Here is a 17,564-nt window from a genome sequence, read left to right as displayed (position 1 = left end):
TGTCACCATATGTTCCCTCTGGAATTTCCTATAAGTTTTTATAATTGGTAGGGATGGGCGGATCAACACTAAATTATCGATACTTCCGATACTTATGTGGTATCAAGAATATCGATCCTCACATAAAAATATCGATTCTGAAGTTTTTGTTTTTTTTAAAACTAGTGATATTATTATTTAGATTACATGAATATTAATGCATCTCAAAAGCATTATATTAGTGAATAGATGCATGGCACTGGAGCTATTTTTTCTTCCGCTCGTCTTGACACGCAGAAATGCTCAAATACACTAGCAGTCAGACAGCGCTCACCCTTTCAGTCATAGCGCTAGTTCAAATAGGGAGCAGTGCGTGGCATGTATTATAATGGGCTTGACAATTTTACAGGTTTATTTAAATTTAAAGTTGTTAAAATATTGATAATGATCTGTAATCCTCATTAATAAATGATACCCATATGAAAACTTACCATGGATTTACTGCAGTAATATTGTATTAACCATGACTGTAGTAATCACGACTGTAGTAACAATGTTTTACTTTTTCTTTTTGACAGTAACCAAGGTTTTGATACAATTAACCATGGTTTTACTAAAGGATTACTGTCATATCCATATGGTAACTTGGTTTTAGTAATAGTAACCATATAATAATATCTATGGTTAATTTTTAGGTTTTATATGTGGCTTATATTTACTCATTTTTAAAGGGTAAACAAAGCAGCCTAATAAAGTTCTGTTTAGGCATCTCTCTCTCTCTCTCTCTCTCTCTCTCTCTCTCTCTCTCTCTATATATATATATATATGAATTAAGTAATAATTTAAGTTACTAATTTTATCCAAAGAATTTGTAAAAAAGATCAGTTAAATAGAGGTTTCGGTATTGGTATGGATATCGGCGATATTGGCCTAAAAGTACTTGGTATCGGATCGAAAAGAAAATAAGTGGTGTTGCCCATGCCTAATAATTGGGTTTTTAAATTTATGAGTACAATAAGGTCTGTGGTAAACTTTACTTGACGATACATGATTCTTAGGTTCTACAACATAAATTACATATAGTCATACCTCAAATGTGAATTTTGAAGCCGCCGTGTTTAAAAAAATATATTTTGCCAACAAGTTGCAAGATAAGGACTACAAATACCACAAGCATGTGAGTGTACATGCTTGACAAAATGGAAAACTGTTGTAGTTCTAATGTAGAAACTTGTTAGCGACATACTTTATTTAAAAACAAGTTGGCTTCAAAATTTAATTTGAGGTATGACTGTGTGTAATTAATGTTGTACAACAAAACATCCAAATATCTTCAAGTAAATTTGACCACAGACTTATTTTATTAATAAATCCAAAACAAGGAAAGCTTGAAAATGCTAATCCTCTTCTGGGTTTTTGGACTACAAATGCAGAAGGACGATTTACCAGCAAAATAAGATACATTTGCATGAAGATACCTCTATTTGGTATATTTTTAATTATTACAAAACTAACTAATTTCTGTGGTGTTCACATATTATTCACTTATGTTGATACTGAAGCCAAATACAGTACAACTCCATACGTGTCACTTTGTGGCAATCGCGATTTTGGTCTAAGGTTTAAGCATTTAATTATTCTTATTATATAATTGTACCAGTTTATTAGATTTTATGTGCATCAAATGCTAGCCCTATCTGTTTATAGATTACAACAATATATTTTTAATTGAGTGATGTCTCCAAAGAAACATGTTGGGATTTGAGCTCACTCCATTGAAGGCCTTGTTTGTGTTCATGACAATAAACTATTATGGCTTTCACACAAGTTTCGGGTTTCAGCCTCTTTAGTTTCATTTTAAAAAGTCCCTTCTTCACAAACTCGTTAGTCCCTAGTGGGCAAAACCCCCCAAAATATGAAAACAGCGACCTCTGCTGGTCAACTACTGAATCTGAAACACTCCGACATTGAATCTCCGCATTAGATTACAAGTCCCTGGAAAGAGATAATGTAATGTACTGCAAGTCAGCTAATTCAGCTCCCTTCTACACCTCATGCCTTTTGTTCCTTTAAGTCTTCATGTTTTGATAAGAAATGATTTCGACTCATGAAATATGTTTAAAAAATATCAAATAATATACAAATATAAGTATTATAATATTTAGTAGAAGCTAAATTCATGTATACCATAAAAGGTAACACTTTACAATAAGGTTCCATTTGTTAACATTAGTTAACAACATTAGTTAACACGAACTAACAATTAACCTTACTTATTAAGCATTTATTCATCTTAATTCATTTCAACATATACACTGGCAGCCAAAAGTTTGGAATAATGTACAGATTTTTCTCTTATGGAAAGAAATTGGTACTTTTATTCAACAAAGTGGCATTCAGCTGATCACAATGTATAGTCAGGACATTAATTATGTGAAAAATTACTATTACAATTTGAAAAAAAAATTCTTAAACTACTTCAAAGAGTTCTCATCAAAAAATCCTCCATGTGCAGCAATGACAGCTTTGCAGATCCTTGGTATTCCAGCTGTCAGTTTGTCCAGATTCTCAGGTGACATTTCACCCCACGCTTCCTGTAGAACTTGCCATAGATGTGGCTGTCTTGTCGGGCACTTCTCACACACCTTACAGTCTAGCTGATCCCACAAAAGCTCAATGGGGTTAAGATCCATAACACTCTTCTCCAATTATCTGTTGTCCAATGTCTGTGTTTCTTTGCCCACTCTAACCTTTTCTTTAAATTTTTTTGTTTCAAAAGTGGCTTTTTCTTTGCAATTCTTCCCATGAGGTCTGCACACCTGAGTCTTCTCTTTACTGTTGTACATGAAACTGGTGTTGAGCAGGTAGAATTCAATGAAGCTGTCAGCTGAGGACATGTGAGGTGTCTATTTCTCAAACTAGAGACTCTGATGTACTTATCCTCTTGTTTAGTTGTACATCTGGCCTTCCACATCTCTTTCTGCCCTTGTTAGAGCCAGTTGTCCTTTGTCTTTGAAGACTGTAGTGTACACCTTTGTATGAAATCTTCAGTTTTTTGTCAGTTTCAACCATTGTTTTGACTTCATTCCTCAAAACAATGATTAAGTGACGAGTTTCTAGAGAAAGCTGTTTCTTTTTTTTTGCCATTTTTGACCTAATATTGACCTTAACACATGCCAGTCTATTGCATACTGTGGTAACTCAAAAACAAACACAAAGACAATGTTAAGCTTCATTTAACGAACCAAATAGCTTTCAGCTGTGTTTGATATAATGGCAAATGATTTTCTAGTATCAAATTAGCAATTTAGCATGATTACTCAAGGATAAGGTGTTGGAGTGATGGCTGCTGGAAATGGGGCCTGTCAAAAATGACTTTTTTCAAATAGTAATGGTGCTGTTTTTTATATCAGTAATGTCCTGACTATACTTTGTGATCAGTTGAATGCCACTTTGGTGAATTAAAGTACCAATTTCCTTCCGAAACAGGAAAATCTGTACATTATTCCAAACTTTTGGCCTCCAGTATACTAATACATTTTTTAAATCAAAAGTTGTATATGTTAACATTAGTTAATGCATTATGAACTAACATGAACTAACAATGAACAATTGTGTTTTTATTAACTAACATTAACAAAGATTAATAAATTATGTAACACATCTCTTGTTAATTGTTTATTCATGATAACTAATGCATTTACTAATGTCAACAAATGGAACCTTATTGTAAAGTGTTACCATAAAAACAACCGCTCACATTAGATCACATAGATGATGTAAACTGTTAACATGGGCTTACCTGAGTGTAGCTACTAAACATTAGATCCACCTAATGTTAAAGTCCATTACAGACTAGCCTACTGGAGAGGGGTGTTTTCATGTCACACTTTATAGTTATCAGATACATTGTCATCTCACATATTCACACTGCTCACAGACCTGTGAAATACTGCAGATTTACACTAACTGGTCTCTTCAACATTGGGTCACACAGGAAAAAAAGCAACATGGGTATGAGGCCAAACCAGAGACTATTTAGCAGAGATGGGCCACTTCTATTAAAATGAATGAGAGAAATTGGAACACCCAACGGTTGTAGAAAAGATGTCCCACCTTACATGTAAAAGAGCCAATCAGCTTTTAGATACAGATAATGCCTGTCAATCCAATTTTTTAAGCGTGACCTGAGCTGAAGAAGCACAATGTATGATACCATTATTGTCAGATTTGAATGCTGATTTGAAATATGTTCTCTGATCGTAATCTTGACCAACCGTTTTGGAGATTCTGGTATTTCCCCATTCAAGTAGATCAGAGCTTTACTTTTATGCCGCTTGTTCACATAGAAAATAGCTGCCCAGGCTGTCCGGGTAGTTTACTGACTTGCCTTGAAAGGGACTTTGGACATGCTGAGCTGCTCGTTTAAACGACCAGGGGCGTCGCTAGACTTTAGTGACATCCGGGACTTAGCCCACAAGAATCCTTCCTTCCATGGCAGGGCCTGAAATCCGGCGTGGGATTGCGGGTATTGTGCACACTTTGTATCATTCCCGCAAGTTCCACGTTCATAGCGCGGGACATTCCCACACACTTTTATTCACTTTACAGTCCAGCTGTGAATTATTAAACTAATAAATACAGATGAACACATAAAATCAATAAACTTGTTTTTGTATCAAACTGTAATTCCTGAAGATGTGCAAGTATCAGCTCTCTCCCTCTCTCCCATGCAGCTGTTAGCAACGCGTTGAGCAGTTTAGTGTGAGCGAGTGCAGTGAGCAAGCGCTTTGTCGCTTAGTTACTGAATTTAAGATATTATAGATTTATAAACCTTTCTTCTTAAACTTAAATCTACTACTGTCCTAGTAACACTGTCGCTCCGTGTGCTATAGCCTACTTCCATGTCCATCGGCTCATATGCACCTGTCTGTTTGAAAAGCCTCCTCACTAGCTAGAAGCCAAAAGTGCAGGAGGCATAGGCGGAGGGTGAACAAACTGCAGGGTAAGTGGATAGTTTAGTATGTTCAAAGGTAAGATGATGACTTACCTCGGGCAAGAAGATAAACTTGTTTCAGCTGTCATCTGATTTTTATCAAATGTGTAAAATACATCTGACATCATTATAAAAAAAAAAAAAAAGATTTTTGTCATTTAATGTAAAATACTAAATAAAATAACTGTTCACAATTAAGTTAATGACAGACAAATTAAATAACAGAATCAAAGTCAAAGAGATTCATCTGAGATTACTGTATATATATATATATATATATACTGGTGGCCAAAAGTTTGGAATAATGTACAGATTTTGCTCTTATGGAAAGAAATTTGTATTTTTATTCACCAAAGTGGCATTGAACTGATCACAATGTATAGTCAGGACATAAATAATGTGAAAAATGACTATTACAGTTTGAATTTTTTTTTCAGAACTTCTTAAACTACAAAGTATTCTCTTCAAAAAATCCTTCACGTGCAGCAATGACAGCTTTGCAGATCCTTGGCATTCAAGCTGCCAGTTTGTCCAGATACTCAGGTGACATTTTAGTGATCAGTTGAATGCCATTTTGGTGAATTAAAGTACCAATCTCCTTCCACAACAGCAAAATCTGTACATTTGGCCACCAGTGTGTTTGTGTGTGTGTGTGTGTGTGTTATATATATATATATATATATATATATATTATATTATATACACACACACACACAGTACTGTGCAAAAGACTTAGGCACAGAAGATGTTTCACAAAAGCATTTATTTTAAAGGTGCAATATGTAACAATTCTCATGTAATATTCGCCTTTTTTTGCCAATGTGTGAACGGCTTGTAATGCAACTTAAAAAATTAGCCCTTCCTGGACTTCCTAGGTTGCCTATTAAAGCCTGTAGACTGATTTTCATGCGAAGGGAGCGGGCCAATTTTGCCGGGAAAATCCAAAGGATGTGACGTTTATGCACGCTCCCGAGAGCTTTGCCTCAGACAGTAATAGCTTCTCTTCCGCAATTCAACAGCGACAACAAACTGCAACACTAGGTAACGTTATCTTAGAGATGGAATCCAGCAAACGTCCGGCTCCCAGCACAACACCGACTCCTACACAAACTCAGAGTAAGCCAAAAAAACAAAAAAAAAAAACAAAACATTTATCTACTGAATCCTGTCTGGCTAAGCGGGAACGTGACCGTGGTCAAGGGAAAACTAGAGTGAACATCGGCAGGGCATTTGATTCCTGGAGGGACCTTCGTTCAAAACCGACCCTGAATTGGCATTCTTCTTATTGGACAGGTAAGCTTACATAACTGCAAAGCATGTGATTTATAGTGTCATAAGGATTGATCTGTGTAACTTGATCTTGCCTGCTAATGCTGACGAATTGCAAGCTACCTTGCGTCATAATTTTCAAATAATTTCAACGATCTTCTCTTTATACTAAAAGCCAGGTATACAGGATCAATTTAAGCAAATACGCTGATTTCTTATTCGTAGTACAACATATGACATACAAAACATACAATAGTGCAACATAGTGCAGTGCAACAGTAAACTGTCTGGTGTAGTTCAGTAGTATGTAGCTGTATGTGTGAATCAGTATGCTATGTTAGCTGATAAGCAGTTTTAGTTTAGTCTCAAAGTTTGTATTAAAACAATCATAACTGTGTAATTTTAATCATGCTACCTCATCTGTTAGCATGATGCCGGTGAATCACGTTCAGTCTCTTTGTACATTATGTAATTTTTTTGGCCGATGCTCGCTCGCGTCCCTATGGAGTGTGTGCACGAGCACGAGCAACAGGTAGCTGGCTGCAGTTCACTTAACGGCCACAGGTGTCATTAATAACAAGGGTTTCTGAATCTTACATACTGCACCTTTAAGATGGTTATTAACTCCAGGCGTTTGTAACGTGTCTGGTGAACTTGAGCATGAACAGCAGGTAAAAAATTCAAAATGCAAATTAATTAATTAATGCAAGTTGGGCTCACTGATCAGAATTAATTTACATTTGAAGCCAGAATTGCAGGCTGCCTTGTTACTTTTGTACCCTGATGTAATGAACATTAGGCTAAGCCTTACTTTTTTTCATCACAAAATAAACAAAACAACATTCGGGTCTATTAACAAAAGATCCGGGGCTTCAGCCCTATTAGTCAGGGTCTAGCTATGCGCCTGCACACGACTATACTAAAAGGAATATTCCAAGTCAAAAACAAGTTAAGCTTAATTAACAGCATTTGTGGCATAATGTTGATTACCACAGAAAATAATTTCAACTCCTCCCTCCTTTTAAAAACAAAAAACAAAACGTAAAAATCGAGGTTAAAATGAGGCACGTACAATGGAAGTGAATGGGGCCGATTTTTGGAGGGTTTAGGGCCAGTATTTGGAGGGTTTAAAAGGCGTGTGAAGCGTATAATTTTATTAAAGCACTAAAATTAATTCTTCTGTTAAAACATGTATTATATGAGCTGTAAAGTCGTTTAAATTTTTGTTTTTGCGCTATTACAGGGTTTACAGTGTTACGCGCATCCTCGCTGATCCTGGATTGGAGTGGGTAGGGTCAAAGTCTTTCTGGCAAGTCAGTACACTGTCGGCCATCTTTGGAACGCTCTCAGGAATCTATTTCCAGTCATGACAGTGCAGCTCCTATCTACTTGAATGTTAAAGACTGAAATATCCAAAACGGTTGTTCAATATTATGATCAAAGAAAATTTTTCAGATCAGCAGTAAAATCTGATAACACTGATATCATAAATTGTTCTACTTTATTACACAAATAAACACAATTTTCTCAGCTTGAGTAGCTAATGCGCATGTACATTCTCGAGCTGATTGACAGGCGATGTCTGTATCTAGGGGCGTAGATTCCAGGGGGGATAGCGGAGAGGTAACACCCACAATAATCAAAACAAGCAAGTACAACCCCCCCTCCTATGTATACCATGATCAATGGAAACATGGGTAAATGCTTCATTCTGCACCCCCCCTCCCCCTCTATGTCCTTGTCTGTATCTAAAAGGTGATTGGCTCATTCACCTGTAAGGCAGGACTTCCTCTCTACATCCGTTGACCACTGGGCATTCCAATTTCTCCCATTCATTTTAATAGAAGTGGCCTGTCTCTGCTAAATAGTCTCTGGTAGGATATTCGGAGCGGATTACATGAGTAGCTGCACCCACTCCCTGGAACTCCGGTATGGGTTAGATGAGTTGCCGAGGATGAGAGCACTAGTGATGAGCGTGTTCCAAACACTGCTTCACAAAGCTTCTTTTGTTTCAAACCAGTGCTTCGGAGCACATATCAAACTGGCGAAGACACGTGACTTCAGCAAACAAGACTTCGTTACGTCATACTCATTCGAAACTTCGAGAAGGATCTAGCTGCAGGTTTAGCTCCAAAAAGGGGCGGGAGCTCTTAACGGCCAGCAAATATATAGGGAGCCCCTAAACCAGAGGTCTTCAACTCTGTTCCTGGGGACCCACAACGCTGCACATTTTGTAAGTCTCCATGAGCCTCTGCTAATGAGCTGATGATTTCAATCAGGTGTGTTAAATAAGGGTGACATCCAAAATATGCAGTACTGTGGGTCCCCAGGAAGAGTTTAGACCTCTGCCCTAAACTTACCCTATCCTCAACAGTGTGTGGAAGTGACGCACCCTTTTACAGTTGGTGCAAGCCCCTATTGAAGTAACCCACCCCCTTCTGGAGTAACCCCTCCTTCTTTTGGAGATTCCAGACCCATTTGGAGATCTCCATCCTGCAGCAATACCTACTTGGAACGTTTCTAAATATTTGTGGTTTGATGCTAGAGGCGCTTGATCCAACATTGAACGCCTGAATCAGTGTCAAATGTCCGGTTGTAACTGATTTAGAGTCAGTTTAGAAATAACTAGGTTCATAAAATCAGACTGATTCAAACTTGATGTGCTGATTGGAAGTCAGTGATTTTCAATTCACTGCCGATCACTCTGAATCATGTTCCCACTATAAAATACAATCACTAGAAGTAAAAATCCCCTGAGCACTTCGAAACAGTGAATCTTTTTGCAAAGCAATTTGTTTAAGTGATTCAAAGTTTCGAAAAGCTTAGTTTCTCCCATTACTAGAGAGCACTCGTTGTGGCCGACGGGCCAGGAAGCCGGGCCGCCATCCCCGTCAAGCGCCATAGCACAGGAAAGCTAGGCTGCCAAAGGCTAGGCTCGTGCCACCAGACCCCACCCTTTATTCCTAGACTAGTGCAAACAATCGCACAGAGACCAAGATCAATTTTGTTTTAACTTATTTATGATTACAAATTTCATATACAATTTACAGAACGTCCCAGACAGAACAAAGATGGCAAAGGGACAGGGTTAGGGGTGGGGGTTATTTTTCCCCAGCTTTTGGGGGCACCCACTCATGGATCTTCTTGCGGGTGGTGGAATATGGCACATAGCAGTTAGACGTGCCGCTGAGGTTGAACTGATGAACCTTGGCCAGAAACTTCTTGGGTTCTGGAGGGTGAGTGGTGGGAGGGTCATCGGTCATGCAGTGCAGCCAACGGTGCCTGAAAGAACCATAGCAGTGAGGATTTTTTTACAATTGAGGATTTGTACAATTGATATACAATCTATAATCTAAATTATATCTTCTATTTTAAAATAGCCACTTTTTGTCTAGATTACAACTCACACATTTTGGTCATTCTCTCAACCAACTTCATAAGGTGCATCCTAAGATTCTTTTAAAGGGTATATAAGAATATTCATTGATGTCTGTTTTTTGTGGGCTGCTTTTCATTCACTATCCTCCAGAATTTTGAAGGGGAGGAGCAGTTACTGTCTGCCAGGGCATGGAGGAGTCGCTGCTGTCCACCGGGAGGCAGAGAAACCACTGCCATCCGCCAGGGCACGGAGGACCCGCTGCCATCCGCCAGGAGGCGGAGGAACCACTGCCGTCCATCAGGATGTGGAATACAGTGCCATCGCCTGGCGTCGCGGAGGATCGCTGGACAGCTGGCTGAGGACCGAATGGTGCCGTGGTCGGGAACCTGAGCTTTTCCTTTTTTTTCCTCTATCTCTCTCTCTCTCCCCCTCTCTCTGTCTCTCCTGCTATCTTTCTCCCTCCCCTCCCCTCCCTTACCCAGGAGACGGGGAAGACCAGACGGCGACGGAATGGTCAAAGGGGCAACTCCTCCCCTCCAGGAGGGGGGCGGGGGTAAGTCCGGAGGTTTCTCCAGCCTGAAACTGGCAGTGGGGGTATGTGATGAGGAGGAGGGCGTGGCTGGGCTGAGAGCTTTCACGCCCTGCACTAAGTTTCCCAATCAGTGGGAGAGAGATAAGAGAAGCCGGGGATGAGAGAGAGAGAGAGAGACACACACAAAGCAGTGTTTTGTGTGTGCACTTTTGTTTATGTTAAGTCTCTGTCAGTGTTTTATTAAAAGTCTTTTTGATTGTTAATCCGGTTCCTGCTTCCTCCTTTTCTGATGAACGAGAGGCTTGTCTGCCACACCGAGGTATTCTGGGTCTGATCATAAGTACAAAATCTGTGCAAATTGCAGGGTTAAAGGAAATAAAATTAGTTTTTTAGTATCAGTATATTACCATTCAGCAGGTACCATGCTGCCATCAACCTCCCATAAAGTCTTCTTGCCATTCATCTCTGTGGTGTAAATCACCCATCTGTGACGGCCTGTAAGTCATGAATTGAACAGTACACATTCAGAAGTTTAACATAAATCAAAGAGTGATCACAATGAATGCATAATATTTGTACTTTTTAAACACTTTTACATTTTGCGAATAGATTGCTGAAGTCATACCAAAGAAGTATCTATTGTCCTCATAGTATTTGTTGCCATATTTGTCGATTCCCACCAAGGCTCCAGTCTTGATATCATTTACCCTGAGAAAGGAATATATTGATTAAATACATTATACATAAACTTAAAAAAACATGTGTAGAATAACCACATAACGATTTATGTATTCGAATACAGAAGCGTTGAACTGTTAACCGAGTAACGACTACCCGTTCACATCCCTAACATTGAAATACATCATTGTACTGAATACTGTGGTACTGTCATGGTAAATGTGAAAAAAACAAACAAAAAAAAAAACGTGGTAATACCATAGAACATGTGCAAAAAACACATTACAACCATGGTACATGTCCGAAAACATGGTAAAACCGTAGTACATACCCAACAAACACCGTAATACTGTAGTATATGTCTAAAAACTTATGGTAAGACCACACTGCATATCCAAAAAAAAAAACACGGTACTACAATATATATATATATATATATATATAAATAAAAAAAATTACACAGTCATTCCACAATACATATCCAAGAAAAAAAAAACAAACAAACAAAAAAAAAAAACAGTACTACCATGGTTCATGTGCCAAAAACACAGAAATGCTATAGTACATTATATATATATATATATATATATATATATATACATAATTACCATGGAACATGACAAAAAATTATTACAACTGGCATATACCCTATACCAACATAATGTTTGTATTGTTAAACGTGACAGTCTTTAACGAAACGTATCTTTACTGTAATTTGCTTTATTTAGTATTTTTGCAGTATTCATATGCAATGAAACGATTTGTAAGTTTGTGTTTCTCAGTCAGCTGTTTAAAGAGGTCATTGTTGCGGTTCAGTGTCATACAGCTTTTACACACTTTACATGTTGTCCTCTATAGCTTTAAATTACATTTACTCGAGCAACTCACCTGAACAGCTGCAGTATAAAGCCTCTGACACCGCCATGACCGGTGATCTGACCCGCGGCCCGCCGCACAAGATACATGTACTCTGCCATCACTGACGGACTGTCCCGCATTATTACTGTTCCCACTACACACCATCATGAGTGTTTAGTTCCGCTGTCATGCAGAACTTAAAGGGATAGTTCACCCAAAAATTTAAATTCTATCATCAGTTACTCACCCTCATGCCATCCAAGATGTGTATGACTTTCTTTCTTCTGATGAAAAACAAACGAAGATTTTTAGAAGAATATCTCAGCTCTGTAGGCCCATACAAAGCAAGTGAATGATGGCCAGAATTTTGAAGGTCCAAAAAGCACTTAAAAGCAGCATAAATGTAATCCATATGACTCCAGTGGTTCAATCCATATCTTCAGAAGTGATATGATAGGTGTGGGTGAGAAACAGATAAATATTTAAGTCGTTACTTAACAGAAATCGGAAGCAAAAGGCAGGGGATTGAGTGAGATAATTTCACTACAAATTCTATATGCACAAGCAAAGGTCTTAACCAGTCAAATGCTCATGTGTACATTGGAGTCATGAAAGCAGAATGCTGCCACTGCAAATTAGGAAACACTGATTTGCAAGTTTATTAGTTTTGATGCAGGGATTTTGTGTGTGTGTGTGTGTGTGTGTTTGCCCAGATTCAAGGAAATCTGTTTTGCTAATATACAGTATTATTAGGTTACACATATAATTGAGGGTGTTCGTCCTCAAGCACCCCTGTTGAACTGGGCCTGGCAAGAGCCTCCTCAAAAAATGTGTGTGACAAAAATAATCGACTTTACATAAATAAAACAAATAAATATCACAAAAGTGAGCTCAAATCATGTGTATAGCAGTCATATTTCCAAAGTAACTCTGTCAAACAGTGACACATAGTAAAAATAAAAAATAAAGTAATAATAAAGTTTTAGAGGGAGGCAATGTCTCTCATAGACCCCGTTTACACCTGGTAGTAAAATGCATCTTGGCTGATCCGATCACATGTGGTCAGGCGAGACACTTCGCTGTTTACACCTCTCTGATTTTATGATGGCATACAGTACATCAATCACTTTGTTTGTGCGTTACTACATGATAATAAACCACGAAAAAGTTAGAAAATAAATTGAAGTTGTCTGGAAATGGGGGCCTGGGTAGCTCAGCGAGTATTGACACTGACTACCACCACTGGAGTCGCGAGTTCGAATCCAGGGTGTGCTGAATGACTCCAGCCAGGTCTCCTAAGCAACCAAATTGGCCCGGTTGCTAAGGAGGGTAGAGTCACATGGGGTAACCTCCTCTTGGTCACGATTAGTGGTTCTCGCCGTCAATGGGGCGCATAGTAAGTTGTGCATGGATCGCGGAGAGTAGCGTGAGTCTCCACGTGCTGTGAGTCTCCATGGTGTGATGCACAACGAGCCACGTGATAAGATATGCAGATTGGTGGTCTCAGAAGTGGAGGCAACTGAGACTTGTCCTCCGCCACCCGGATTGAGGTGAGTAACCGCGCCACCACGAAGACCTACTAAGTCAGAGGTACTCAATAGGCGGACTCCAGTCCAGATCCGGACCGAAGGACAATTCATTCTGGACCGAGATCTAAATATTTGTGCTAGTTATCTGACACCTGGCCAAGTGAATGTGTAAGTATACGTGTATACGCGAGGGGTGCAGAAATAAAGCGCGCTCAGTGCTAGAGAGAAATAGAGAAATATTTCTCTCTAGAGCAGGAATAAAGCACGTCCAGCGCTACGCGATTATTCCCTAGCGCTGAACGTGCTTTTATTCCTGCTCTCCACGCATTGCCTCTCTCTCTGTACGTAGTTGCAGGCGTGGTTATTTTAACAACATTATCGGAGACAATGCTACAGATACTGGCATCTTTCGCTTAAACACACTGCAGAAAACAAAATTGAAGCAAAGTGAAACTATCTTCATCTGTCTGATATGTGATTCAGATGGTTCAGCTAAGCCAGTTCTGTGTCAGGACAAGTTAACGTGGCACCTTTAGACAATAAAAACATTTTTCTGTCTAAATTTAGCTTTATTAATCAGCATGTTATGAGCCTTTCATAATAAACAAACAGATATTTGTTCAGATTTTTTGAAAAATAATTAGATGTCATCATGGCATGGATGGCAAGGAAAGCCTATTTACACTTAAATTAATCAAACAGTATTTTAATGCTTCCCTGTTGTTATGTAAATTGTTTGCTTGCTTGTTTGTTTGTTTGTAGATTCTCACTTTAAGGAAAATATTAAAATGGTTCATTCAGACTTTTACATTTTTATGAAAAAAAAAAAAATAATAATAATTATAATAATAATTCAGGGGACACCCCTGAACCCCCATACAGTGTTTTTTTTATCTGTCAAAAGGCCTTCCATGTCCCATATATTCTGAATGTAAAAATATTTAAACACATAAAATTGACTGCTGTCATTCAGCTTCAAAATAAACTGTTGATCTTATCTTTTAATATTCATATCCAAGTGCCCTTGACTGATAAAGACTTGATGAAATATTTTAATCTTCTGGTAGAAGATTTCTCAGACCCCACGACTTTGGCTGTCTCTGGGCCCCCAATGTCCTCATTCCTGCCCAGTTTTGATTAGACTATTCTGACTGTTTGGGAATTTTTTTTTATTATTATTTTTTGTTTTTACAAAGTATTATTGCTGCCAACATGGCAAGTTATAAAAACTATTCAAAAATATATATTATATAATATCATAGCCAAATGACACTGTGTAAGCTATGTATTATTATCCAGACCTTTGCTGGGAAGGAAATGTAGAGACCGGACCTCTTGGAGCTTTAATTGAGTACCCCTGTACTAAGTAGTGGGAATTGGGCATTCCAAATTAAAAAAAAATAAATACAAAATTTTTAAAAAATGGTGACGTTTCAAAAACAGCAGTTAAAGCTGTATGTTGCCACAATCAGTCTATCAAATAAACAAGGAAAATGTGACCCAACAGATACCCAGTGACAAAGTAAATGACATTGTGCAACGGTTTCCATATATTTTCACAGGTCAAGGAAAATTGCCATTCACCTATGTGAACTCAATTACTTATGTGAAAAAAACCCAATGGTGAATTAAGAGTGTACTTAGATCCCAAACACCTAAATAAGAACCTCAAAAGAGAGCACTACCAGATACTCACACATGAGGAGATCACTAGTGAAATGTCAGTTTTTTTTTTGTTGTTGTTTTTTTTTTGTAAATTAGATGCCTCTCATTGTTTCTGGCAGATAAGATTAGATTCTGAGAGTAGTAAGTCATGCACATTCAATACACCATATGGAAGATACTATTTTCTTAAGCTTCCATTTGATATCAAGTCGGCCCCAGAGTTTTCATCGAGCAATATAAACCATAATTGAAGGTCTAGAGGAAGTCAGCGTATACATTGATGATCTTGTGGTGTGGGGTTCTACCCTTCAACAACAGAATCAGAGACTGTTAATACTCATGGAAAGAATTTGGGTAAATGGGCTGAAGCTGACCAAGAAAAAGTGTCAGTTTGGGGCAAAAGAGGTTACTTTCTTAGGTGACAAGCTTTCCACAGAGGGAGTTGAACCAGATCGCTCCAGGGTACTCTTTGATATGCCTTTACCTAAAGACAAGAATGAAGTATTGCATAATTGCTAAAATGTCCATGGATGCCTTTAAGGATGGATTGGGGGCTGTGCTTCTCCAGGCCGATGGGGATGACTGGAAACCAGAGACTGAAAAATGTTCAAATAGAAAAAAAACCTTGGGTTTGGTGTTTGGCTGTGATACATTTCATGACTATATATATGGGCTGCCCACCTTTACAGCAGAGACATATCACAAACCGTTAATATCAATTATTTAAAAGGACTTGAATGACATGTCACCCAGAATCCAGCACATGATGATGAAGATGCAAAGATATGACATTATTTTAGTTGATACACCTGGGAAATACATAACTGTGCCTGACAAAATTTCTAGAGCACCAGTACCAGCAAAGATCAGTCACAAAGAAGAAGAAGTGGAAAGACATGCGAGAATGGTTGCTGCCAGTCTCAGATGAGATGTTAAGTTGGATAGTGAAAGAAACTGCTTTTCTGTACTGCACAAGGGGATGGCCAACTTTCAGCAAAAGTGGACAAAAAGCAAGTGTCCACAGTATTTTCCCATTCGGGCAAAGCTGGTTAATGGCTCATTGTTGAGACAAAATAGAATTATCATTTCAGGGTCAATGCTCCAAGACATGCTTCGCCGAATAGATGAGGGGCACCTGTGCATTGAAAAATGCAAGAGAAGAGCGAGGCAAGCTGTTTACTGGCCAGGAATCAATAGGAACATTGAGTAACTAGACAGTAAGTCTGACACCTGTCTCAGATATCATTACAAGCAAACCAAAGAACCAGTGTTGATTGTTGTTGTACAGTACCTACTGAACCGTGGCAAAAAGTAAGAGCCGATCTCTTTTTTTTTTTAATGGTAATGAATGTGCAAAGTGATAACGGCCCACAGTCTTGAGAGTTTCATCTGTTTGCAGAAGACTGTGGCTTTAAACACACTACCACTAGCCCTCTCTATCCAAAGGCCAATTGGAAGGCAGAAAAAGGGGTTCAAATTGTAAAAAGATTCTTGAAAAAAGGCAGCTGAGAGTAATTCAGATCAGTATCTGGCTCTGCTGAGTTAACGTTCCTTTCCTCTTGGTTGTGGATTATCTCCTGTCAAACTCCTTATGAATCGAAAGCTGCGTGACACACTTCCAAAAATACCCCTTAAAAGAAGAAACAAAAGGCTGACTTGGAAGCACATTAATCATCTGTAATGGAAGCAGAAAGATTATCATGATAAGGCAGCACAGAGACTGAAACCTCTTTCAGAAGGGGATGAGGTTAGAATTGAAGAGCCTAATGCCTAAAACAACAACAAAAAAAAAAAACAACAAAAAAAAAAAAAAAAGAGAAAGAAATAGCAACAGTCTAAAAAGAGGTAAACCCAAGGTCTTGTATCGTTCAGACTGAAGATTGACAGATATTATGGAGAATCCAATGGAGATTGCTTAAGACTCAAGATAATTTTAAGGAATGTTCAGATCCTAAATTGCCTGCTTTTGAAGCGCAAACTCCTGAACCTCAGTCCCCTGAACCTCAGTCACCTGAAATGCAATCCCCTGAAGTGCAACCCCCAAGTTCTTATGCATCTGCTCCAAAGACTGAAACTCCAGTTTTATGCAGGGCTATTAGGTTAAAAAAAGAAAAAAAAAAAAAAAAAAAAAAAATTTTGTAATTTGAGTAGAGCAAAAGGGACTGTTATTATCTCAATTGTTTGTAATGAGACTGACTTACTTGTTTTTAATCCTCCAATGAAAGGGGATGTAATGAGTAATGATAATTGTCCTCCAGTCCAGCAGAGGACAGTATTGCACTACAGAAATTAAAGCATATGCCCAGTGGAAGGTGTGCACTTTGTGAGTGATGAACCTTCAACATGGAATAAAAACACGTGAGCAACAACAACTAGACTTTACAAAAACCAAACATGAACATACATATTATAGGTCTATATGATTTTCTGTATGAATTTAACATGAAATTTATGTAAATGTCAAATGGAACTGAAATATGAATTTACATTGGACTAAACAATAACGCCTTCTCATTTCTAAAGTCCACCACATGCCACAGCTCTATGCCTATAAATGGATGGCTGTCTACTAGCATATTATGTTTTCTTCAGAATTAGATGTATACAGATATTACTCAGGAACATGAACACCTGAATATCGCAAGAGTAAGGAACATACTTTAACATGAATGTTAAAGG

General features: G+C 38.3%; 1 protein-coding gene and 1 long non-coding RNA gene across 2 annotated transcripts; one reads left to right on the top strand and one right to left on the bottom strand.

Moving 5' to 3' along the window:
- The first annotated feature begins 6,005 nt into the window (after positions 1-6,005).
- Positions 6,006-10,651, top strand: LOC127435054 (uncharacterized). The gene is made up of 2 exons (XR_007896124.1): positions 6,006-6,268; positions 9,774-10,651. It is a non-coding gene; the product is annotated as an uncharacterized LOC127435054 (long non-coding RNA).
- Positions 9,243-11,839, bottom strand: LOC127435053 (NADH dehydrogenase [ubiquinone] 1 alpha subcomplex subunit 12-like). The gene is made up of 4 exons (XM_051688199.1): positions 11,722-11,839; positions 10,781-10,863; positions 10,563-10,650; positions 9,243-9,526 (listed from the first exon to the last, which is right to left on the bottom strand). The coding sequence occupies exons 1-4, from the start codon at positions 11,829-11,831 to the stop codon at positions 9,346-9,348; spliced, it is 462 nt and encodes a 153-aa protein (XP_051544159.1). The 5' UTR covers positions 11,832-11,839; the 3' UTR covers positions 9,243-9,345.
- Between the last annotated feature and the right edge of the window lie 5,725 nt (positions 11,840-17,564).

Source organism: Myxocyprinus asiaticus, chromosome 45 (assembly GCF_019703515.2).
Source record: "Myxocyprinus asiaticus isolate MX2 ecotype Aquarium Trade chromosome 45, UBuf_Myxa_2, whole genome shotgun sequence".
NCBI classification, from domain to species: domain Eukaryota; kingdom Metazoa; phylum Chordata; class Actinopteri; order Cypriniformes; family Catostomidae; genus Myxocyprinus; species Myxocyprinus asiaticus.
Note: the sequence above shows the minus strand (reverse complement) of the source record. Positions and strands in the feature narration are given on the sequence as shown.